This window comes from Actinia tenebrosa, unplaced genomic scaffold (genome assembly GCF_029948245.1).
Source record: "Actinia tenebrosa isolate PJP-AT-01 unplaced genomic scaffold, QUT_ActTen_1.0 utg165__unscaffolded, whole genome shotgun sequence".
Lineage (NCBI taxonomy): Eukaryota > Metazoa > Cnidaria > Anthozoa > Actiniaria > Actiniidae > Actinia > Actinia tenebrosa.
The window spans coordinates 574,110-601,094 of NW_028292594.1; the positions used below are offsets into that span (position 1 = coordinate 574,110).

A 26,985-nucleotide genomic window follows, 5' to 3' on the forward strand; every position below is an offset into this window, starting at 1 on the left:
ATTCCCAGAGAAATTATTTACACTTCCGGTTAACGTCGCCGTCGCAGATTTTGCAAATCATAAGTCGCCTAATATTAGCCTAAAATAAGCTGATGAAGAGCACTTATTCGTGTAGGGGGGTCCATATATGTGACGTGTATGATGACGCTTAATTATTCATGAGTTTTATGTAAATCGAATCCTAAAACTTTCAATTTGGCTATATATACACATATGTATTTGGTAGCTATTTTTTCGTTGAAAAAAAAAACCGTAAACAAGGAGAAAACTAGCTTGTAACATGCAGTCTCATTACCTATCCTAGAACAACTTGGTAACAATTTTTGTTGAAAAAATTTGGAACTCGAAAAAGATCTATTGAAAAAGTAAGGTTTAATCATCGGAGTTAAGATCAAAGGGTGTTCGGAGTAAACAGTTAATGAGGCTTTGGTTAAGGGTCACAGAACAAAGCATGTATCTTTATGCAAACAAAGCAAACGCTTTCCAAATGCCAACGATAGTCGACTGCCCAGAACACCGCTTGGTCTTCCCTTCGAAGATTTAACTTTTCAACCCGACAATTTAAAAAAGTATTTATATACTTTTTGAATTTGGGGTATAAGGAGTAGATGATTTGGACTCGTTTTAAGTTTAACAAATATTTTAAACCTTTTTAACAATTTCCCGTCCTTAACTTGAAGATTAAAACAATTAAGTTCTTTAAAGAAGTTGATATATTTGTTCTTTCCTCCAACTTGAACTTCAATGAATGTTCCTGTACATAACAGCAGTGGAATCTATCTAAGATATTTTGCTTCAGCGATGAGTTTCTTAACTAAGTCCATTGCACGTGTCCTGAAATATGGATAATCCGAACGCAACAAGACTTTGGTACTAGGACTTTGGAGATCTTGCTTCACCAAGAATCAAGTGATTACAACTAGTAGCTCTTGTCAATGAATACAAATTACCAATATAAGAATCTAGATTACCATGGCATCCTTTCTACGTATGGTACTTCACCATATGTTGAGACAAGATATCCGTACGCATAAAGGACTCTCCACATTCTTTACACTGAAAGGGCTTTTCACCGGTATGAAGTCGAACATGACGTGCAAGGTTACCAGCTGCTGAGAATACTTTTCCACAAAACTCACACCTGCGACCTTTGTTGCTGCAAGAACTCTTACCAGAACGCTTATTTTTAGTTACAGGTGGTCGATCCTTGGGCTCTTCACTTTTCTCTTTCTTGGCCACATTTATTTGGTTGTCAGTATTGACTTGCTTTTGATAGGAATGAATGTCTTTCCTATTTTTCTTTTCAAATGCTTTACCAACTGATGCTCCAGGGGGACGCTCCTCAGATACGCCCTCACGATGTTCTTCAAGAGGGTGGGATGAGCCATCTTCACTATTATCTTCTTGATCGCGTTCCACATTCTTTGAGGTGTTGAAAGTTTCTGACAAAAGCTGTTTAGAATCTCCTTCAGGATATTCTACGGAAATATCTATCAAGCTCTCGTTCATTTGGCTCGACTTATCATGTTCCCTGTTATCCAAGGCAGCCCCGTCATTGGAAGGAAATGTCTCGCACTCGTTAATTTGAAGTTGTTTTCCAGAACTTTCAACTAAATCTTCACTTTGTTTTGGCTCAGCACCTTCTTTAGTATTTTCATTTGTTTTACATTCTTTTAAAGAATTACTTTTAACATGGCTTTTGATGTATTCTGGAAAACTGGTCCCCAAAAGATTGTCAGCATGTTTAGGACGAGCGCGCCTTTTACGTCCAGAGTCGTTCAAACTAGTTCGTTCCGATGAAGGCTTTCCGGAGTTGTTTTGAAGATTTCCGTCGGTATTTTTTATCACGGCGTTAACAGTTTTTTTCTCTTGTGCACGCTTTCTTCCACCTGAGGATGGATGATTCTGATAATCATTCTCAGAGATTTGTTTAGCCTTTTTGTTATCCGTGGCGTTGCCGTGAAGCATGTTGTGGTCAACGACTTCAGTCTTTGATGGTTCAGTTTTTATCCTTATCATAGTTTTGGTTGACTTGGGATGTAACTTCAACATATGGCGTTTCAAAGCGTCGGACACCTTGAAACCCAGACCACAGTCTGGGCAAAGATAGGGTCGTTCTCCTGTGTGTACTCGCAGATGTCTGGTAAGATCAGCGGTTCTTGCCCAGCATTTGCCACAATATTCACAAACTATCTGACCAGCTTTAGCGTAGCTTTCTATATGAGCTTTAAATTCATCGAGCTGGCCAAATGTCTTGTTACAGTTTTTGCAGTCATGTGAAACTTTCTTGGTTTTCTTCTTGTTTGTAACATTTTTCTTGCCGCTCTGAACCGATTTAGCAAGTTGTGCAAGGGGTTTCTTTTGTGCACGAGGCTGATTACGGGGCTTTGGCTCTTCTATCTGTTGCTTTTTCGACGTAGCATTCTTTTTCTCAACGATAGGAGTTTTTGGAGAATGCTGCTCTTTGGAATGGACCTTAGGGGTGGTTGATGCAAGTCCTTGGGCGCCGGGACATGATTTTTTCGCAATGTGTCGCCACACGGAACTACGATCACGATACCTCTTTCCACAATGTTTACAATGAAAAGGCAATTCAGAAGAGTGGATAGCTGCATGCTTGCTTGCCTGCTGTGAGGTAGTGAATCGTTTCTTGCAATGTTGACAATAAAATGGTTTTTCTCCAGAATGCCTCCGTGCATGTTTTGTTAAATCGCCGGCCATATGAAAATCCTTTCCACAAACGCGACACTTGAATGGCTTTTCCTTGGTATGATGGACTCGGATGTGATAAACAATTCCTGTGTGCCAAACAGTTGCCTTTCCACAGATCGTACAACGGTACTGTTTAACGCCATTTTCCTCAAACATTTCAAAACACTTGCTTGCTTTAACTCCGTCGTAATTCACTGGAGTCTGTTTCTCGACAGCCTTCTTCTTTTTAATCCGTTTCTCTTTGAAAGGACGCTCTGCTTTAATTTCTGTGATTTTTCTCTTGTGGACCCTGCGATGCTTCACTAACCAAGAGGGCCAGATAAATTCTTTGCCACAAGTATCGCACACGTAGACCTTGGATTTACCTTTGGTTACTGGAACTGGTTCGAAGTCCTCTACTTCTTTTTCTGAAGAAGATAAACTCACGTGTTCCCTTTTGTGCCTTGTTAGCCAGAATGCTACGGCGAATCCCCTTCCACATTCCTCGCACTGGAAAGGAAGCTTGGGATCGACAGGGTTCGAATGTTTTATTGCTGCTGCTTCTTCTTCTTTCTTGTGTTCATTCTTATGTCTCGTCAGCCAAAATGATGCTGCAAATTTTCGCTCGCACTGGTCACACTGATATGGATGTTCCGGGTCGGGTTTAGCAGTCTTTGTTGAAGCCTTTTCTTGTGAAGACCTTTTTTCCCCGAGGTGTTTTTCCATGTGCTTGTTCAATATGTGCAGACTCTTAAATGATACATTGCAGATTTCACAGACGTAACTTTGTTTCTCGACTCCCGGTGAGGCCGCGTCTTGGGGAATATTTAGTGCCTTGGTGAGGTTCTTTCGAGTCTGTTCGTTCTTTGTATGTCGTTTCAAATGTCTTTGCAACAGTAATGGATATGAGAACACTTTGTGGCAGAATTTACATGTGTGAGCAGATTTACTACCAGATTTAGCTACGCTTTTGGTCTCCATGTCTGCTAATACGGCTTTACTCTCACCTCCTCCTAAGGCTGAAAGCGCCTTGCCGTGCATTCGTTTGATGTGTCTATTCAGCAAGTCCTTCGTACTGAAAACTTTCTTACGAAACTGACACTCAGAGGAATCAACAACGGCATCTACGTCAACCACCATTGATTCCTCTGACTTAACGTGATTCTGCATGTGTCTCGTCAACATTCGTTTAGTTGAGTAGGATTTTCCACAGTTGGGATATTGACAGATAAAAGGAGGTGCTGTTGGTGCTGAAAGTTGCCTCAAAGATTCAGTCACATCATTTGCTTTATCCTTCTTAAGATGTCTTCGCCTGTGCCGGCCCAGTAGTCTCCTGGTCTTGAATGACTTTCCACATCCTTCACGCTCACACACCAATAACTGGTCTATATCTTCGGCTTTAGGTATTTGGTAAAACCCATTGGTATGTTTGTTATTTTTCTGGTGTCTTTTAAGCCATGATTCAAACCTAAAGCTAAGGCCACATTGTCCACAAACCCAAGGTAAGGTCATCGGCTTCTTTGACTTAATGGACACAACAGGGTTGATTGGTTTGGATTTCACACCCAAAGTATCAGCATTCTTCTGCTCAGAGCCCTCATGGATTTTCAGATGTCTCGTCAGCCAGAAGGCTACCGCAAAGGATCTGCCACATATACCACAGAAATGTTTCTTGGAAACATTATTCTTGTGAGCAGTCATTCTGTGACGGGTAAGCCAGGCAGCTACTGCGAATCCTCTACCACAATCCCTACACACGTGTCCCCGGGGTTGCAGCCTCGGTTTAGTAGTTTGTGCTTTGCTGTTTGGATGAATAGTTGCTCGGTGACGTGTGAGCCAAGCTGCAACAGCAAATGTTCTGCCACAGTCGACGCACTCGTACGGATGTGGTGGGTCTTCATTTCCTGGCTTCCTGTGAGCAGTTGCTATGCTCTTTGTCTTTAAGTTTTTAGTATGGACTTTTTCATGCCTTCTCATCCAAGAAGGACAAGCGAATTTCTTGTCGCAGTATCCACATTTGTAGGGCTCTTTTCTTGGTTTAACCTGTTTTGTATTGCTGATCTGATCAATGGTAGAAGAAAGGCTTTCCACGACGATGGATGTGCCGGTACTATGATTAGCATTATCTTTAATTTTCGCATATTTCTTGCGACAGCGTGACTCGTGCTTGGCCCACCATACTGGACGTGCAAATGATTTCCCACACTCGTTACAACGATATGGATATTTGGAGTCTTCTTCATCTACACACGTCTCGCCATCTAGCCGTGGTCGTTTTTCTTGATAATCAGTAATACTATCTTTGGTGTTCAATCTTCTTAAATAGTTCTCATAAGCATAATCTTCAGGTTCTATAGCCTCTTCATTATTTATGATAAAATCTGGATGCGCATCAAAGGCCTTGGCTTCTGGTGGCAACATCACCATGGTTGTTCTATTTTGGTTTGAGTCAGTCTCGTTATGGTTCAGTTCCGCGATTGGTGGAGGACCAAAAGGCTGTTCTGGGTTCCAAGCTTCCTCGTTATCGGATGGACGAGGAAGCTTCCTGGGTTTTCTTTTTCGTCTTGAATGGTGTGACTCATCAGATCGAGGCTTGTAATCATTGTTGCTGGGGACTGGACTCGACCAAGTGTCGTTTGCAATCGCGACAGGTAAGCGGAACAAGGCGCCAACAAGTCCTGTAGTGCGAGCACCGTATGTGCAAGCTAAAGGACCACCGGGGCACCGGAACTTGTGGTGCTTGTAAATATATGTTGCTCCTGCGAATGCCAATCGACAACGCTGACAGGCAAACTCGGGCACTGGAGTAAAAAAAAAAGGTATATCAGCACTAGATGACTAGACATGATGAGGAAATTAAATCATTGCTCTTAGAAAAAAACACCCTAACATCCTATATACCTACTCTTTTTTTGGTACTTTGTTTTAAAACGTGTTATTATTTGTACATTTGCAGGGGGGGGGGGGGGGTGAATACTCTGATGGTTTAACTAAATAAATTATAATAAAAGAAAAGTCTGAAGTAAAATAAGAGAGGGGTTAATAACTCATAACCCATGAAGAAGTCTCGCAGATCGTTAGAATACTTAGGCATAAGAGAAAATAAATCAACCAATTACAAGGACTGAACAATTATACACGTTTGAGTACATAACGTCGAATATTTACCAGTACACGAATGAATTTTCATGATTGAATAAATATCAATGATTATTAGATAGAAAAGGAAAATCGATAATCAAGAGTTGATGACTGGTTTGAATAGAGGAAGAGAGACTAAGAATGAACAGACTCACGCATGGATGATGGATGGATGGATGAATAGATTGGTGGATATTAGAAAAGGTAGATGAATGGATGGACGGATGTGATAGATGAATATATGTCTAGTCATATCTGGATTGACAAATATTCAAACAATTACCCTGATCTTGCGGAAACTCCTGTGGTAGTTCATCTAAAGAACAGCTGTATTCATCTTCATACCAGACCATCAGTTCTTCGCCAGGATAGACGTCTCTAAATGTACGATAGAATATTTCTCCTTGGTACTGAAAGGCTATCAAGTTTTGTTCCCGTTTATCTCGAGCGTAAGTCACGTAGCGAATCCAGTTACTTTTCTTTTCGTCTGTTCCATCGAGAACAAAATTAGAGATACCATTCTGAAGAATCTGGAAAACAGCCATAAAAGTAGAGCACTTTGAACAATCACTGGAGTTTTTATACTAAAGACAAATAATTCGTCGAGCATAGGTGCGAACACCCGGTGCAATATCGCCTGCAACGTTGCATGAAAAAGAGTGCTTTCTGGGTGCGATGACATGTCCAAATGTTGCACACGACGTTCTGTGCATGTAACGTCGCAGAAGCAGAAATTATTTACGCTTTTCGCGATGTCCTGGCGATCGCACTTTTACTTTACAGCGCAACGCGAGAAAGTATTACCACATTTAAGGTGACTGATTACGTAAGTACAACATAGAAAAATTTCTTAGAAAGCTATTTCATACAGAACTTAACGCTGATTCCAAAACGAAAAAGAAAAATGGAGTGTTCCAAGCCAGTTTTCGAGATATTGAATTTTGAATATTACCATCTTGACAACTTATCAAAAGAACAATAGCGAAAACCAAGCTTCGCACAAAAATAGCCACGTAAGTAATTTTCTCAGGAAATTTACTTTAAACAATATATTCCATGACTAACTTGAAATAATTATTTGAAGAAAAGTTCCAGAATAAGTTAAAAATTAAGCATTTTAATTTGTACATTTAATGAATCGAAACCGAACGCTTTTTTCTATAAGATCAAAGAATTACGTGTTTTGTTTCATACTTTGGCAAAATAATGCCTTTTACCTGTTGTTTTAGGACATCCAAAAAAATATAGTCCCGGGTTTTTGCCCTGTTGAAGTTCAAAATGTGTATGGTTCTTCATTGAAACTTTGAAGGATGCTCATCGTTTGTTAACAGTTCTTGTGCGCGCGCACATCGTGGGCTCAATTTAAACGTTCAATAGCACTAGGCAGTCAGTCACGATAGAGTGCACCCCTGATATCCGTGAAAACGTTGTACAAAAGTGTAAAAAATAGTGCAAAGTTTTGTTTTGTTCTACTGAGGTCTACTGAACTTACTAATTTGTGCAAATTTGTGTACCTGCATTACAAGGACGCCGTGCAATAATTTGTTCTCTTAGTTTCTCAGGTTATGTGTTGTAAAGTCTAATTCAGGGACCGTGCCGTGTGGTGTTAAAGAGTTATCTAACTTACGGTCCTCGCGTAGATCAGCTGCACTTAATTACAGGTCAAACTGCTCATAGGATGCACTGACTTGGATCAGTTGGAGTTTGTTTTAGGACTTAATCGTTTTGGTTTTTGGGTTATGCCAATAAGTCATAATTATCTCGCTTTGTTGCAAGTGTGAATGAGACATTAGAGAGTTTTAGATTTACGTTCACGGCAAACGTGAAACGTCAGTTGACCAGTAAAAAATTCTTTTAAATTACTGAAAAAGAATCGCAAAAAAGTCCAAGTTGTAGAAAAACAAAAGAGTATTTGCGCTTGGTGAGAAGGTTTGTAAAAGGTAAAGTAAAATAAAGGAAAACTATGAAAACGTGGTCACGTTTGCCGTTTGCGGGGAGAAAAAAAAGTCAATCTAAAACTCTCTATTATTGCATCAGGAGATCCTTTACATGGTTAGTTATAGAACTAAGGTACTTACATCCCATGAGTAGGTCAAATCCTTGCCATCTCGTATTTCACTAGAAGGTATCTGCACACCTTCAAAAGGTCCAAACATAGTCCTTTTGTAAATTAGTCTTGCAGCAAAGACACCCATGTCATTGTCAGGGATACCAGATTCCTTGATCACTAGACCATCCGGTAGAGAGGCAACACTAGGGGAGAAGTGGTCGGCAGATACTGTCCTAGTTGACTTGATCCACTCCAATGGACCATGCTCTGGGCAGTGACCTTTGTAGAGTTTGTCACAATCATCGCACACTGTAAAATAAATATTTTAGACTAAGTTATTATCCTCAATAATCATTTTTATAAGGCCAGGAAAACTAGCAAAATTGCAATAGTCCCCTTCAGAGTTCCCTGTGCCATCCTGAAAGGTAACCATGCCTTTGCATCAAAGCGAGACGAACGGTGAGCTTGCAATGATAGAGACATGTGAATAATTGTCCAAGGTGTTAAAAAAGGTCTATCATTGCAAGCTTACCGTTCGTCTCGCTTCAATGCAAAGGCACAGTAACCTTTCAAGATGGCGCAGGGAACTGTGAAGGGGACTATTGCCCCTATTTTTGGCTTTCATTGACCAAAGTCTGAAAAAGATTGAGAATGCTCTTTTGCTTTGGGATAATCTTCATTTTAAATCATGCAATTTGTTGTGCAACATTGCTGAGGTACAAGACTCCGTGCACAACCAATTGTCATATCATTCAAAAGTATTCTTAGATGATAATCATAAATGTGTTCTAGCTAGTAGTAAATGTGTCATTTACATGTATTTAGCAACTGTATGGGATTAACATAAGAATAGCAAGAATATCAAATGGTTAAGAATAATTTGCTCATTTAGAGTGAATTTTGCTCAATTTTGATTCTCGCTAGCTTTACAAAACTAGTGCCTGAATTTAACTGGGTTTTTCATATATTATATTTGATTATCCAAAATTCTAACAGTGTACTTAACCCAGTGGAGCCACCTTATCGTGCCATTTTTCACTAGACTTCCTCCCTCCGCAAAAATTAACTCCTAAATTCTATAATTCGATCTACATGTACAGTAGAAGGGCATAAGTAAAATTAACTCTGTGTAAACCAAGAAAACCTACTAAACCCACCACTAACTACAATTAGTACCACAGAGGGCTAGTTTTTATAGAGAAAAAAATATTTGATAATCTTTTTGGTGGCCAACATTCAATACACTTGGTGGTTGGTTTTACTTAAACTCAAGTAAATTGAATTAATTAATGATCAGGTTAAGTAGAAATGGGCTACATTCCCCAGTCTCTGTTCAGTATGTTGAATGATATAAACACGTGAGAAGGCTAGAAGCTCAGTGCAGTATGAGAAATGCAATACTATATGAGGAAGTTACAATACTATATGGAAGCTGCTCAGGGTAGTACAAGGGAAATGTTGAACATGTACAGTCAGCAAGTGGGAAAATTTGTAAACAATTAAAAACATCAAAGTTACAGTAATTTTAGTTTTAGCCTCTAACCCTTTTAATAAATAATATTCAAGGTGTACACTTATGGGCACCACTGTGCTACAGTTGTGCATGACTTTTGAATGTTTTTTGATAATGATAATGTCAGACCAGACAAATAGGAGCAATACACTGTAACATCAATAACATTCAGACTAAATTTTAAGAATGACTTCAATATTTATTAAGCTTATAATTATCTAAATTACGCAAAGAAAAACATTTGAATAAATTCCAAACAACATCTGAAGAAAAACAAAAATTAAGCTACTCAGCGCATACTAACCTAAAAACTAAGCTAAATTAACTGGCTGTGTTTTTGGACTTCAAAACATTGCAAACAACACAAATTTTGTTGTTTTTACCTTTGAAAATCGATTTTTGATCATAACATGTTTAAATTTTCTTAGTTTTCTATAATAATAACATAAATAACACACTAAGTCTTTCAATAATGATTATGAGCTCATTTTATGTGATATTGTTAAAAATGCATTGCTTCAGTTTGATACACTGTATTTTATATGATATATTATATAATATACTGTATTTTAAGTATGACATGTTTGATACTGTACTACGGTTTTCACCGAACTGTGGTGACACGTCAAAAATTTGTTTTGCTACCACACCCTAATTTGTCTACTGACATGCCTACTTTTGTCACTGTCTTGAATCTAGCACTTGCCAGTAAGGTAATCACTGTAATACATGTAACAAAAGTAGGTGTGTCAGTAGATGAATTAGGGTGTGGTAGTGAGACAAATTTTTGACGTGTCGCCACAGTTCGGTGAGGTCCGAAGAATGTGAAAAGCCAAATCAATCATTGTTTTAAACCATACTTACAGATGTGGTCATCTGACTGGTAGGATGAATTGTCAATTTCTTCCTGGCTTGAAGCCATGGCTTATACACTCCCTGGAAACATAGAAAATAAAAAAATTACATAATTAGAAAATTAGAATTAGCTTCATATGGGCTATTGGAATCGCAAATGGTTATTGAAGTCGTCCAAGAGTTCAGTTGCCTGAATCAAACTTGCCCTCTAAATCAGTCATGTTTCAAACACCCATAATACAGTGGAACCTCGCTCTCAGCCACTGGCTTACATGTAATATGCCCATGTCCCCAGGTACTATGGACAGGTCCCAAGCAAATACCCATACATTTTCTATCAAATATCCGGCTTAATATGGACACGGGTTAATATAGCCAATGGACACTATTCTGTGAACTGACTGACAGGTTGCCATACAAAGCTAAACATATTATAGACACTAGTAACTGTATCAATGCTGTGTATTTTCAATGGTCATCATCAGGTGCTAATTGAGCCATGTTATTAGTAAATGAAAGCTTTCTACAGCCTAGAGTGATCTTACTTTGCCCATGAAACAAACTTGTATTATTTAGCCTTGACTAACAGTCAAAGTAAATACAAAAGAAAACAAATTGGAATGTAAAATCACTTGTACAGTAACTAGAAACACAATAGAATAAAATGTTACAGGGCTTATGAACGAAAGTAAATTTAATACTATACTTAGATCTATATGCACAGGCTTTTTGCTGTTGAACTAGCTTTATATGCATTATTTGGTAAAACCAGCCAGCTTCTCATCAAAATGTGTTGGTTTTACAAAAGCCAATGTATAACAGTATGCAAATGCATTATCCCCATTCATACTTTTGCGAGTCACATTCAATAACAAATTTTTCTTAGCAAATTCATTCATAAATGTTTTTAAAATGGTTTCCTTTCAGGCCTGTAAATCACTGATCATTCCGTGGAGCAAATCTGAACTCTCAGTTGACTCTCAAATCTTGATTCATGAATATAATGCCCAGCTGACTTAATACAAAATTAATAATGTGGTTTCAGTTTGTTTGAACCAAGATAAAAATGAAATATACCATTTTATGCTTCTTGTGTTCATTTAAAGTGTTTATTAATCTCCAAGCAAGACCCTGGGGGCAGGGTAGACAGGGTTACCTGGCTGGGAAAGTTTGCTTTAGTCTCAGAAAGACTGGCTAAGGCAATAGGCCCTTTGCAGTTAACGGTCACGTGTCTGTACTGGACTGCAAAATTTTTGTTTTTATTCTAAATTGGTTATTCTTTTTAGCTACTTGTAAAGAACTGAATGAAAACATGTGCATCCAGTGTGTTACGAAATGTAGTTTTATTACGATCTCTCGAAACAGGTTGTAGAAAGTTTGTTTGCAGTCCAGTAAATTTCACCCATGGGAATCAAGATGTTCATTACATTTGCTCTCAGTGAATTAATCAGCACGTGATTGCTGAGCTGCAAAGGGCCTATTAAGTGGAAAAAGTCTCAAAAGACAGTGATAAAGCTACTGTTGTACAGTGAAAGGCATTTTCTGCTAATTGTATATGCAGTAATGTCATAATCATAAAAATAATCTATTTTCAAGTCCAATTCCATCACTCCATCGAAGCCAAGTTAGGATTTTCGCATAGGTTATTACGTTGCAGACATTTCTGTCGTCACGCCAGTTCTCCTAACAAGACCAAGGTTCATTTTGATTACTTTGGGCTAAAAAGTCACTTCTGAGATCTTGAAGCTTCATTTAAAATAGTAAGACAGGCTAATCTTTGCTCAAGACTTCTATCAGAATTGCTTGAAAATTTCCTTTGTTGAGCGAAATTAAAAGACATTCTCTGAAAGAAAATTCTCTACAACTTGAATAATACGAGATCAATTCGAAGGTCAAAATGCATGCCCTTTTTGTTTTTTGTTGAAGATACAAGCTAGCCAGTAAGTCCATGCAGTTGCAGATTCAGGATTTTAAGAAATTAGGATTCCAAAATGACTGCCAGAGAAAGAAAAAACTGGCATGATTGAATTCACAAAGGTGGGTTCTCACTCAACTTCAACTGTGAGTGTGAGTAACATGATTCCGGTTGGCTTCACAAGATCTTACAAAGAAGGGGGGTCATGGAACCCACGAAACCACCATGGCATGAGCCACAGTGACACGAAAGTGAGTCATTTATTTGTTACATAATTGAATGCTATTACCAAGTGTGACTTACAATTTAATATTTCATTACTTAAATGTTGTTTAACTCTTTGAATCCTATGCTGGCTAAAACAACTAGCTCATTACAAAATGCATCTAATAATTGAAAAATTCCAATTCCTTTCAATGTTGAGCAAGTTGGCCTGAATACCAATCTAAAATCTTCCCTAGTACAGTAAACAAAACAATTTCAAATCAAAAAAATCTGAAATGTTTAAAATTTTATCCTCTTGGGAAAAACAAAATCACTCTTTTTCATCAGGACATTTTTACAATTCTTTTTTTTAAACCTTGACTCAAAAATAACCCTTACGCAGTAAAGTTCAGACCAGGCCCTTGCTTTTAAGTCCTTTCTTTGCCATCAATTCTTCCTACATGGCAAGCAACAGCAGTTTTCTTGGAGGTATTTTGTTGCTACATTGCAAAGCATTTATGGGAAATTCCAGAAATTTTTGAAAGGGGACATGGATGACCTCATGTTATTTTTTATTTTTAAAACTATTAACAAAATATCAGCCTCATAGCATTATCCATGAGCCAAATATTCATATAAAAAACTGCCGCATGGCAAACTCGTGTTGACCTACTGAATCCTTCTATTTTGCACTTTTTAGATACTGGGTTCCCTGTGCTCCTTTTATGTCCTGCTGAAAATAGCATTGCATAATGAGTGTTACATTACTCCTTACATCTTGACCTTCTTATTGATGTCTCATCTTGTCTGACATTTTCACATGGATGCATTATTCAAACTTTTTACTTATGCTGTGAAATGAGCAGATATTCTATAAAAAAAGTTATACATAGAATACGCTTAGCATATAAATGCTTGAGGCAAAAAATGGCAAAGTAGGTCTTGGCTGTCCAGCTATTTACAAGCTCAAAGAATAATCGCAAAACAAATCTTTAAATGTACCGTGTACATGATGTACAAATTTTTTGACACTAAAATCTCTTGTATATTATTTGCTCTTTGAGATAATGTGAATCTTTTTAAGGCCCATTTTTTTAAAGACCCCCTACCCCTAACCCCTGGAAATTTCAATTTTCTTCCATACAAACTACGTAATTTTTGTTCTCTCTCTGACACCAACCCCAACCCCCCACTCCCCCTCCTTTGGATATTCCTCTGGGGGTGGGTATGGATAATTGCTCTAATTACACAATACTGATTTAAGCTGTCTTAGAACTTCATGATGCAAATTAAAATGGCTATCAAAATTTCCAGTTTTCAAAATACCTCCAAATCAAGCCATTGTTGCTTCGTACGAGAAGCGTTTCTTTGCTGAAATATCAAATGGTGAACTTTTTACCTCATTTGCATAAAACACTGACAATGTCAATCAATCTCCAAATATGGTTTGCCAGCTATAGAGCTTACAATAGGTTTAGGTCTACAAAAACACTAAAAAACCTTAAAAATGCCCATGAGCCAAAGGTTTAGTAAAAATGTAAGAGTGTTTCTTTCATTAGAAGAGATAGATAATGAGTCTTAGTGCCATGTTGAGTTTTATGAACAAGGAGGAAATTTTGAGTACCTGCGAAAAGGGCAACAAGAAGCACAAGCCGTAGGCAATGAGTAGTTCCAGAAATTATCCATACCCACTCCACAGGGGAATTTGGAATTTCCAAAGAGTGGGGGGTCAGAGAAAGAAGATAAATGACAAATTTTTATGGAAGAAAAATGGAATTTCTTGGTGTAGGGGGGTCTTTAAAAAATCCCTCCATTGTTAGGGGGGGGGGGTGGCTGATTTCCAGATTTCTAAAACTACACAATACATAACTTGACACAGCAAAATGAACACTTTCCTAACTCTTTTATAAATTCATTCAAATGAAACCGATTTTTCTTGTAAAATAAGGGCCTATACAATATTTGCAAACACATTAGCTTTCCATCAACATAACTCAGCACCAAGTTTTTAAAGGCAATTAAAATATAGAAAAATAATTCTTTAATCATAAGTTTTCTTATGTCTTAAACAAAGTTTTACATGAAAAGCTAATTAAGCTTATATACAAAAAGAATGGCTAGAAGTTTTATTGAAGGTAGGAGCTTACAACAAATTTGTTGATAATATTTTCATCTACAATATCATCAATGCTAAACAAAATATCCACAATGATTTTAAAATGACCTTAAACTAAACCTTAGTTTTCAATAAAATACCTTGAGTTTAGTTTTAGAAAAAATGGTTTTGATTTATATATTTTCAAAACTCAACTCAGTTTCAAACGAATTAACCAGAGAAGCTGATCCTGACTTTGAAGTACATAAAAAATGCTTGATGAGTCTTTTTCATATTTTAAAGATTTCTTCATAAACTATGTATAGTCAGCTTCCACCAAATGTATACATTGTTTGTGATATACTCTAAAGCGAGCAAGATTTTTCTCGTTTATTTTTGTTATTTCAATATTATAGTCATGTGAACCAAAATTTTGACAGCTGAATACTAAATGGTTCATAAAATTGCTGCAAAAATTTAAAAATTTGATTCCCAGACAGATAATAATGGAATGAAGTTGCGGCAGAAAATTAAAAATTTTGATTCCCAGACAGGGAAAGCCTTATTTCCATAGCCCCTACCATCGTATTGTATAACAAAGTAGAAACTGGTCTAAATTCCAAAGAAGTGGGGCATCTTAAATATGGCTTGAAAACTAGGCTAAAATTATGTTACTTTAAAAGCATACATTCCCTGGGTGCCTATGATTAAGCTTTAAGTTCAAAACCTCTTGCAAAAAATTAAAAATTTGATTCCTAGACAGAGAAAAATGGAATGAAGTTGCTGCAAAAAATAAAAAATTTGATTCCCAGACAGGGAAAGCCTTATTTCCATAGCTCCTACCATCGCATTGTATAACAAAGTAGAAATTGGTCTAAATTCCAAAGCAGTGGGGCATCTTAAATATGGCTTGAAACTAGGCTAAAATTATGGTACTTTAAAAGCATACATTCCCTGAATGCCTTTGAATAAGTTCAAAACCTCTTACTTTAGTTGAAGACAATCATGGTACTATACACACTAACATGACTATATCAAAGGCAAAAGGTACTGTACGTACATGAGTCTATGTTACACAACAAAATTCACTCTGATCATTGGTTTTTGTTTATATCTAAAATTCGAAAATCATATTTTTCCAAACACATAATTTGCTATTTCAAACATGCAATTCAAAAAATAAAATAAAATAAAGATTATACCATTTTTGCAAAAGAACTACCTTGTTTGGAACTATGGAAACAAATGAACTAATGAATTAATAAAAAATTAATAAACACAAAAGATTTGCACCGGTATTGTAAACAATATGGACATTCAAATGGGTGGATTGTCTGAGTTGGGCACATCTGTACAATCAAGGTCATCACAGCTTAGTGAAGCAGTTAATGAATGAGATGGACCTTTCTAAGGAACCCTTTTTATTTTTGTCAAGAGTATCTTAAAGCTCAAGGAAATTGAATAATTATTTGTACAGGTTTTCTTACGGAAATGGATGGAAGACTTCAATTTGGTTTTCGGTGGAAGCTATGATTTTTAAAAGGAAAGTATGGCTTTGCAAAGAACAAAACGTGCATGGCTTCCTTGCAACCAACAATGTGGACAATACATCGTGTCACAGATGTCACAGTACGGGCAACTACAGTCGCGTAAATCTCAAAATCTCAATGAAAAAAACAATTTTACTGAATGATTTCTACGAAATATTGCAAAATATGGCATATTTAAGCTTACATTATGATATTTTATTGCACTTTGTATCAAGGGCAGGGCAAACGAAGGAAAAAGAAAGCAAGCTTTCGAACGCTCAAAACAAAAACTGGCTCCAAATGCTGCTCACATTTCTTCGCGGAAAAGACTTTCCAATGGTAAATACCATACAGTAAGACTAAAAGACAACTTAATCTTAGTACCATAGACATGGTAGCCTTAAGGAATAAGGTAATAGGCTCTTTTGGGGCGAATAAGAAGATTTTGCTTTAGACAAGAAGAACTGTGCATCATTGTGTCAAACGGCTCGCGCGTGTTTGTACGATAGGCAAGTGAAAGAATTCAAAAAACCAAATCGCAAAATCTTCTCCTAGATACCTAAATCTCCTTCCTATATCAAGCAAAATACAAAAACTATATAATAGCGAAGCCACAAGTACTTTTGAATTCGTAATCTATGATTTTTCTTTCACGAAGATGCGCAAATTCAACACTCGAGAACAACAAACACGACTCAAAACGCATTTTCAGATTCTCTCTAAATATCTTCACACGAAAACCAAACCTACATCTCAGACTAACCTGTAGTCGTCTCTTGCCCTTGGCTTTCAGTTTAGGCGTTTCCTCTAGTGGACTGAAGGTTTAAAGGCAAAAGAAGGCGTTCCATATGCTTGCAAAAAGTCCTTCCTCAACAAGATGATGATCTTTTCCATAGATCAACATGCGCAGATCACAAGGACCGCGTGTCAATCTGCATGCATTAGCATAAATCTCCATAATACACACCTATGGAATGCATGTGAAGAGCAGCCACACCGGGCTTGGATTACAAGAAAAAATACCATTTGAATTATTAAGTTTACCTTTTGACTCCATTTCTCAAAAGCCGTTTGAACAGGATGTCACACTGATGAGAAAGCGGCGGAAGGTGTTCTTTGCAGTGTTCAATCCGATTCGTAAACATTCGTGAAGAAGCTTGAAGATCTTTCTTATTTGGATGCGAGTCAAAAAGGGATTTTAGAATCAGTGCCTTTCTGATAGCTGCTAGTACAATTACTTATAGAAAAAAGTATAAAAACACACAGAAAGAAGTTAAAAGACTTGGGTTGTAATGACATCAGATTCGGCATCGACTTTTGTAATCGGGGATTCATCGACACCAACAAGCCAAACGAACCCGGTAACAGAGCTCAGCTCAGTTCAGAGTCTTCAGAGGAGTTCGCAACCAAATCACGGATAATATGAGGTGAATGTTCGCGGCTTACCCAAATATAATATGTGTTTCTCATTCCAAAGGAGATGCCATCTGATCAAGCACAATTAGACGTGTTCAATAAGCAAGATACCGAGTCAATTATTGTTCAACAAAAGAAGTAAAAAATATAAATTACAAGGGTTAAACCAATTTACTAACGGGGATGTCAATAATCAAGCCAGGCTAAGCTGAAATATTACTAATCAATCGTATTCTGTATTTTATTCAGGAAGTCCTTTACTTCCATAATTCTTCCTTTACCTTATTGCACCCATGTCTCCTTTTTTCTATATATTACACTGAGTCGATCAATTTTCTGGGTGCAAAAAATGAGTTCCGTCATTATCAACACGAGTACAGTCAGTGTCCTTGATGAAGTTGGCCAGTCGGCAATGTACTGCATTAAAACATGAATATATGTGCGACTACGTAGTTGGTTGGTCTAACCGTCAAATTCTTTTATTAACATGAAATCTTCTTCAGGTAAAATGTATCAGAAACTGAACAAACCGTCTTGTATCGGATAAGGCTATCAATGGTTAAACAGTTGCTTACTGTCTCATTTGCCGTAAAACGCGGCGTCGAGGTTTTAAGGAGTGGTTTGGACTAATGAATGACTACAAAATGGGGATTATAGTAATGCAGCATTTACCGAGGAGGTATACGTAGAGCTGTCCTTTTCCCGCCAATTCAATCAACTAGGTACATTGTATAAAATAGGTTGCCGCTAACGATGACAAATAAATCAACAGCACTAACTTGCTCCAAGCTATCGGAACATGTTACACTATTTGGCTCTCGTTTAACTCTATCCACAACAGGAATGCACGGGTGGCGTGCGCTGCTCATAATGCCCCGACTCTCACCAATGTGACCCGGGTTAGAACCCTGTCGGCTTGGTGTCGTATGTGAGTAGAGTTGTTTGTTGGTTCTCTTCTGTGGTTTTTCTGGTTTAATTTTCCCTCCCTCCAACTTGAATCAACTTCTAAATCCTAATTTGATCCATTGGCTGCCTTATTATCTGACAGTTCCCCAGTGTACCGTAAGCTTTAGTCCATGAAAGTGGGTATACTGGGTGGGTATCAGATAGGTATCTCGTTATCGTGAGTAGAGCTATAGTGGGAGGCTAACATCTTTGTAACAATGGAGATGGTCAAAAAAGAATGCCTCTTGACTTCAACTGACAGTAAATTATCAGTGTTAATATTTTGAGAAGTGCATCCGTATTAGTGATACATGTTTTATTGCTAAGCACTGGAAACTGTTCGAATGTTTATAGTTTATTTTAGTTTAGTTTAGTTTAGTTGTCACAATGTAAACATATACATTTTATAAAACTTGAAACATACAAATTTTGTGACTGGTGAAGAAAACAGAACTTTCGTACAGTGGTTTCGTATTTTCCCGACCCAGTTCAAAATATAGAAAGAAGAATTGAAGACTAAGAAAAATATAAAAGGTATGAGTTACTAAGCTGTTTATATTAATGAATCGTTTTCCTTCGGTATGTGCGTTAAAATAGGTCGCTAGATTTTTGGAGTGGGGTACGCGAAATGGAAGTGCCATTTTCCAAACATCTAAATGCTTCAGGTATTAATTTTGTACCTATTGCAATTTAAATGACTATAAATATACCTCAAAACCTGCATAGTAGTGGTTTGTTATTAACATTCTATAAATACACGACCATATTATCATTATCATTATCATCATCACTATCATTATTGTTGTCGTTATCATTATCACTATCATTATTATTATCATCATCATCATCATCATTATCATTATCGTCATCATTATCATCATCATCATTATCGCTAGTCGTTGCAATATGCAAGTGGAATGCTGCGAGTGCCATACAGAGTGATGTAAAGGATGATTACTAGTGTTAATAAGATATATATAGATAGTTACATACAACAAAATATGCAAAACCGTCTAGATGCAAGGGGCAACAAGGACGAACGTGTTTTAGGGCATTACTTGTGTTTCTTTATGAATTTGTTCCTATAGATGTTATTGAGGTATTACGGCGTGTAAGTCCATGACAATAGTGGGAAAACAATACAGTGTCTATAGTGTAGAAGGAAAGCAACTATAATAGCATACGAAAAGTAATTGGTCTATAAACTCTTTTTGTAAATACATTCAATCAACAATTAGAGAAGAATACAAGAAAGGTTATAAATAGCATAATGTAATAAAAATAGGTGTATCATGGAGGCCAAGTGGCTGGTGTCTTTATAAAAATGAATGAAAAATATATATGCAATTCAGTACAACATAAATACATTAGTTACTATATGGAACAATAACTTTACAAAATAATTATTGCTGTTCGATAGTTGCAAAGTCAATCTCCTTCGGCAAGGATGTGATCTACAGTGATGGTAGTCCCTGAGTGTTCAAGCGAAAAATTCTGTGCGATGCTGAAGGACTCATAAAACAACATTACATACACATACAAACATACAGACTTTATTTAAACACGGAATAAATCATCAGTCAATATCAAAAAGAAAATACATTGCCGTGTGGGAACTAATATTCATAAAGAAACCTGGTTAAATTTACTTTTAAAACTAGCTAATGAACCAGATTTTCTTATTTCCTGGGGTAAGTCATTCAATAATTTAGCACCACGGTAACTGAATGCACGTTTTAAATAATCAGTATGTGGTTTGGGAATGTAAAGTTTGTTTACTTGGTCACGTAAGTTGTAAGTCGTCCTGCGAGGTAAAAGTATATCTTTTAAATACACTGGAGTAAGCTCACGTATTGTTCAGTTTAAACATGGTTATTGCCTTGAGCTTTTTCCGGCGTGTGTGAAGATTATCCCATCGTAAGGCCCGAAGAAGAGTGGTTGAGCTAGTTTCATAATTGCTTTTAGTGATCACCCTGGCAGCACGATTTTGCAGTTTTTGTAGTTTATCAGACAAACGGTTACTTGACCCATCCCAAACTGGACTGCAATAATCAAAGTGTGGTTGGATTAAGCCCTTATATATTGTTAGTGCAGTATCTAAAGAAATAAATGGTCAAACTCTTCTTAGGGCACCAATCCCTGATGCGATTTTCTTTGATATTTCACCAACATGTTGTGAGCAAGAGAGTGTGTCATCAATAGCGATTCCTAATGATTTGGTGTGACAAACTCTCTTGAGATTTTCCTCATCTATCTTTATTTCAATCTCGTTATTATCTTGAGCTTGAAGCCTTTGTCGTGATCCAATTAACATGAACTCTGTCTTTGCTATATTAAGACTTAACCTATTTGCTTTAAGCCAGCAATTAAGATTGAAGAGTTCAGAGTTCATTCTAATTTGGAGATCGTTTAGGTTATTTGCAGATAGGCCAATATTAGTATCATCGGCAAACATGTTCGTTTTGGTTACAGTAAGACAGTTTGGTAAATCATTAATATATACTAAGAAGAGAAGCGGACCGATTATACTCCCTTGGGGAACACCAAGAGTTAGTTGGCGTGAATCTGAGAGCGTGCCATTCACGAGACACTTTTGATTACGATCACTTAAGTAAGATTGGAACCACGCAAGGGCATTTTGATCCAAGCCATAGTTACACAGCTTACGCATAAGAATCTCATGGTCAATGGTATCAAAAGCCTTTTTGAGGTCGATAAAGATAATTCCGTTAATGAGTCCATTATCGATATTAATCGACCAGGTGTTTATTTCTTCAAGTAGTGCTGTAGTGCTGTAAGAGTACTATGAAGAGACCGAAATCCCGATATGCAGTTTGATAGTAATCTATTTTCGTTTTCTGTTTTCTAAGTTGATAGTATATGAGTTTTTCGAAAATTTTTGAGACAATAGGTATAACCGATATTGGGCGATAATTATTGAGGTCCGATTTTTTCCCTTTTTTAAACACAGGTGTTACACGTGCCAGTTTCCACTCTAACTGAAATACACCTGTAAGAATAAACTGCTCAAATATTTTGGTAAGCGAGGGGCAACAATATCTGCTGCTATTTTTAGAAGTTTACAAGGAATTTTATCTAATCCCATCGCTTTCCTCTCATTAACGTTAATCAATAACTCACGAACAGCATTTGTACTTGGTGCCTGGAGAGAAAAGGATTTATCAGTGGGGGTTAGGTATGGTTCCGGGCAAACATTGTCTTCCCCATGAACTGTCACCAAATCCTTCGTGACCTTGACGAATGCTTCCAGCAATAAACATTTTTAGATTAGACATTACTACAGTGGGAAAGATATATTTCAGCTTTACTCGCACTTTGTTGATCTCGACGACGTATGTATACCAAACCACGAGGTCTTGTTAACGTTTTACGCATAAATTAATGATGACCTCCACTGAACATATATACCGCATACTCCGAAAATCATCGGGACAGACTCAAAATCGAGCAAATCGAGATTTCATTATGGGATACTGCACACAGGGATCCCAACTGTAAAGAATGGTATTGCTGCTCGCCTGGCGGCAGAATCATCATCATTATCATCATCATTATCATCATTATCATTATTATCATCATTATCATCATTATCATTATTATCATCATTATCATTATCATCATCATCACTATCATCATCATTATCATCATTATCATTATCATCATTATCGTTATGGGTTATCGTTATCATCATTATCATTAACATTATCATTGTCACATTATCATCGGCCTCATTATCATCATCATTATCATCATCATCATCATTGTCATCAATACCATCATCATCATTAATATCATAACATTAACTAGTGGGAATGGTTATGACTTGACACATACCCGAAGAGCAAATGAAGTTATTCAACTTTTGTCAGATTTTTTATGGCATCCAGTAATTCTGTGTGAATAGTCAACATTGAAAACCAAAACCCGTGGCATTTTAAAATACTCGTATTGTTCTGGAGAACGTGCATTCCTTACTAAAAGACCTTGATTAATTGATTGATTAATTGAAGACTTTATTTAAAGAGGGCGACACGTAACAGTAATTTTGTTAACTGATTAACTTGTGGCACTCGAGTTTTTTTAGCACGGGCACTGAAGATGGTTGTCACCAGCGTCTTCAGTGGATCTCTTATGTCCGCCTTATACAGGGTTATATAGTGAAGGCAGACGGGGCCTACGGTTTTAAGTCCTTGTCCGAGAAGACTTGAAGGTCTAATCATTTGCACAAATAATTACAAAGGCAGCACCTTCTCCTCAGTTATTTTAAGACCCTGAGTACGTGTTGGTTCGGCCGAGGCTTGAACCACGATCTTCCGCACAACAGACCGACGCTCTTACGGTAAGAAAAGAACTTATTTATACACACTCGAGGCCAAGACTGAGCAAAGGCGAACTCGAAATGGGAGCATACATGATAACTCATTAAAGATTATTTCGCACAACAAATACCAAACCATCTCGGATATAAATAATAACTCCTCCGCCTGTCTTGCATCCCTCACTGTCCCGTCTTACGAATAGTTATTGGTAAAGATGGAGCCAAAGCAATGAAATCTGATCACGATAACAGTAGATAGTGGTTAGACCTTCAAGTCTTCTCGGACAAGGACTTAGGCCCCGTCTGTCTTCACTATATAACCCTGTATAAGGCTTACGTAAAAGATCCATTGAAGACGCTGGTGACGACCATCTTCAGTGCCCGTGCTAAACAGTGCCCACTGTAATTGGCTATGCTGTTGTGGTGTCCCTGCCCTCATGGGGGGGAAAAAAAATCATAAATCAGTAGCTAACGACAGCTTTGGAAAATAGCCATATTTGAGTTTTGTCGTTTTTGGCTGGTACTGTACAAAACAACAATATTCATTTATTAGTTTCTTAATTTTATTATTATCTTCAAAATATTGCTTTAATTAAATGCTAAAAAAAACAAAAACAAAAAACTAACGAATAATTTGAGCGGCAATCGAAAATGTAAACGTTCTGCTTTTCCCTTTCGTATCAGCTGCCACCTTTTCAACCCCATGCCCAGTTCATATCTATGCCCAACAACCATGATTGATTTTGCTCGCCAGGGATCTTATTCAAATCGAATGATAAGCCTGTAATATTGTATAATCAGTTTAAATTCATAAAAACTTGTGATTGACACAGGGAACCCGGCTATATTTTTTTGCTTCTTTTAGAAAAGTAACTTTGCTCTTTGTGGGTTTCCTGTGTTGGGATCGGTTTCCTATTACATAAGATGTAATCAGATCTGCGCGCTCTGATCACCGTTGATGTTTTGTTTCTTACTATGGGTTGCCTGTGGTGTGTAACGCACTTTCTAGTAAGCAGTCAAAAGAAGAGTGTTTACTAGAGAGTGCGTTACCAACGGTTATTGATTTGAATTTAATCGGCTATCAGTTTACAGCGCCGATCTGATCACAGCGCAGATCTGATTACAGCTTATGCAAATGGAAACCGATCACAACACAGGAAACCCACAAAGAGCAAATTACTTTTCTAAAAGAAGAAAACAAATATAGCCGGGTTCCCTGTGTGATTGAAAGCCCATTTCTCCTTGGTTTTTTTTATGCAAAAAATAAAGTTAAAATTCTTTTTTTATTTCTTAAATTTATCTTTTTTAAAGAAAGGCGTCTTACTGACTGAATTCCAAAAAAATATATATACATATACAATTTCCTACCAACTCTAATTATATTATTTCAAACAATTTCATTGGTTATATTGCGTGAACTCTATATAGCTTTACAAAAATGACAAGAAAATCCCAACTTTTAGAGCCTAAGTTAGTTTTCAAAAATTTTCAAATTTTAGCTATTTCCTGAAAAATCCTCTGCACTCATCAGCACAGACTTCACGATTCCAGAAGACAAAGGATCTAAACTTGAGATATAATCCGGCACTGCCGAAAAAGTAGCCAAGGGCTCATGTTTAATGCGCTCGAAGGTGGGCCCTCTACCCCCTGTTACTATCAGTGCTCCTTTTTACGGGTATTTAAAGCTAATTAAAGCTACACAGAACAGAGAAGTCAAAACAGACATGCAGTTCCTGAGGATCGAACTATGGACCTCTAGCTCTGAAGGCCGCACACTAAGCAATTGAGTTACGCCTGCTCCTTATTATAAAGTTTGCTCCTTTGCTAGCATTCAATAAAGAGCAAACACTTATCCTCTCTTATTGAGCTGGTAAAATTTCAATTGTTCATTTTTTTGATAATGTCATGTCTCCACGGCAAGTTGCTGCAACATCGCCTTCTATCAAGTGCTTTCGTTTTCTTTTCCACTTTGCACAGTTGACGTGCCTTTCTGCTTTAAACATCTTGCAACACACTAGAGGAAGCCCAGTCCACCATATATGCTATTTTCAGTTGTGCAATTGTGTCCTCTCCTTTTTCCTTTTCCTGCATTTCTACCATTTTTCATGCCCCCATAGGTATGGCCAGCTGAATGTTAAAGTGTATTCAAGCTTAAACTTACTTAGTCTCGGAAGCCTGTGTCATACGTGGAGGGAATTCCACTTACGTATCACGGTTTTCTTCAAAATATCTCGAAATGAATGACAAGATTTCGGCCCCAGTATGGACTGTGTTGATAAGGTGGTTCCCTCGATGACATTCATGGTGATACATATAATAACACATTTTGTCTCCGTACCCTTATCTCAAGATCGATGGAGAGTGGTGAAAGACCGTAGAAGCAAAAACATTCCAATTTTAAGGTCACGCTTTATCGTATTTACTTAATGTTCCTGGTTCTCGTACGTGTAGTATAAATGCCCTAAGATGGCTCTGAGAAAGTCTAAAATAGGGCAAAAGGAACCAACGAGCACATTGTGCTTGCTGAGTTATACTGGTATCCCTGGTGATTGATACATCATGCCTCGGGAACTGTGGAGGAAATCCCCTGTGGGTGTTGAAAAGATACTTAGGTACCATAACCCCTTTTATACTAGCACCAGGTTTCCTCGTCATCATCGAACATTCCAAATATACAATACGCACTACGTCCACTACGAACAGCTTGTGAAATCTCTTCATTGATCTGATTGATGATCTCCTTAGATCTTTGTTCTTTGGGATCTTCCGGCCTCGAACGAGCATAAAAATCACTCGATGCAGCAAGAGAATGACGAGGGCTGCTCTCAGCAGATTTAATGACATCTGGGAAGGGGTCGAGTCGAAGATGGTTGCGGATCTTGGTTCGATGTTCTTCGAGGTTTCCTGGATCGAGCGTCAGCGGTGATGATCTATGTATCCGCACAATTGGTGGTGAGTGAACGTCTGAGGACGACCGAGACTGCGAATCTGTTGAACTGTTCGTCTCATTACGGGCATCCTCGATTGCCTAAAAAAATATGAGATGGTGGCAGACATTAAAAGTAAATTAATGATACTACTCTTACTAGGTTGGATCTCATTTTGTGTAATTAAATAATATTGAATAAGACTTTGTTGTAAACGTTTGAAAAAATATTTGCAATTCTCAATACTAGAACAAAATTATATTGAGAACAGACCTTTTTAGCTTGGGCATAATGTCTACCCATGGCAGACGTGTCATTCCCTAGAGATAAGATTCTTTGTTTGAGTTTTATCCATGTTCATAAGCCTTTTCATGTACAGCCGTTAAACAAAGAAATTATACGTTTGGGAATGACACGTGGTCTGAAATGGAAAAAAAATATGGCGCCCAAGCTAGAGGACGATCCAGGGTTATTCCATCATGCATTGCGGGCGACATATATATATATTTTTCTTATTTAAACAGCTAAACTTAATATTTTCGAAATTTGAAAAAAACAACAACAAACAATTGTACTTAATTAAGTCATACCTTTTAGCGTGATCTGTTTTCTAAATTATTCGAGAAAGCTAGAGATACTCGTGAAAATACTGGAGAACTTTGGAAAATTTTCAGGTTCAGTACATATCTTACAACTGGCTACTTTTATTTGCCTATTTAGTCGAACATATTTTCATCAAATCCTAAAACAATACCTAAGTATTCTTATTATCAATAGTAGAAGCATCATTTCAAAAACGATGCAAGAAAACCGGTTAAAACCAAAGAAACAATAATAGGCACGCAAAGGCACTTGGGATAGCCCTGGATCGTCCTCTTCACCCAAGCTCAAAAGGTCTATAGACCAAATGCAAATCTATCACCGATGTGAGGCTTAAGTTCTGAACAAAGGGATCTGGTATGATTCGTGACTTTTGAATCCCGCCAGATTGTTTTGAATCACGCCAGATCCCTTTGTTCACAACTTAAGCCTCACATCGGTGCGAGTTTGCATTTGGTCTATTGCCACCAGTATTGCACGGAGTCCATATGGAAAACCCTCAAAACTAGCCATTTAGTTGTTCAAAGTTAATTCTAAAACCGAGACCGGCTGTCACAGTAGTCGTACACGGAGTAATTCTAACCAGACTTTGAACAGCTAGGCCCTGTAAAGTAGGGGTCGCATTGCTAAAAACATTGTATTGAGTGCGTTGTTTAATGCGTCAATTAAACTGTTAACATTAAGCAAACCCACTCTTTTGACCATACAGCCCTGTCATTCTTACTGAGTGCACACTTATACTCGTCAAAATGTCTGCCCTTTAAT

At 37.4% G+C, this 26,985-nt stretch overlaps 2 protein-coding genes across 2 annotated transcripts in view; both read right to left on the bottom strand.

Annotated features, from left to right (window-relative positions):
* Positions 1-695: 695 nt before the first annotated feature.
* LOC116298196 (uncharacterized) lies at positions 696-16,896 on the bottom strand. Its single transcript, XM_031706576.2, has 5 exons — positions 16,757-16,896; positions 10,260-10,331; positions 7,911-8,191; positions 6,116-6,362; positions 696-5,492 (listed from the first exon to the last, which is right to left on the bottom strand). Exons 2-5 carry the CDS (start codon positions 10,315-10,317, stop codon positions 985-987), a joined length of 5,094 nt encoding a protein of 1,697 aa, XP_031562436.2. The 5' UTR covers positions 10,318-10,331; positions 16,757-16,896; the 3' UTR covers positions 696-984.
* Positions 16,897-23,234: 6,338 nt separating this feature from the next.
* Positions 23,235-26,985, bottom strand: part of LOC116298203 (voltage-dependent L-type calcium channel subunit alpha-1D) — a 46,356-nt gene continuing 42,605 nt past the window's right edge. Inside the window, exon 43 of the mRNA XM_089025385.1 lies at positions 23,235-25,721. Within this exon, the coding sequence (XP_088881511.1) occupies positions 25,326-25,721 (396 nt within the window). The 3' untranslated portion in view covers positions 23,235-25,325. The remainder of the gene's footprint in view (positions 25,722-26,985) is intronic.

Bases quoted from the DNA above. Each gene is read 5' to 3' on its own strand.
- LOC116298196 (XM_031706576.2), bottom strand. From the start codon at position 10,317: ATGGCTTCAAGCCAGGAAGAAATTGACAATTCATCCTACCAGTCAGAT. The intron at 8,192-10,259 runs GTAAGTATGGTT...TTTATTTTACAG, and splicing joins CCAGTCAGATGACCACATCT to TGTGCGATGATTGTGACAAA. The intron at 6,363-7,910 runs GTAAGTACCTTA...GCTGTTTTCCAG, and splicing joins ATTTGACCTACTCATGGGAT to ATTCTTCAGAATGGTATCTC.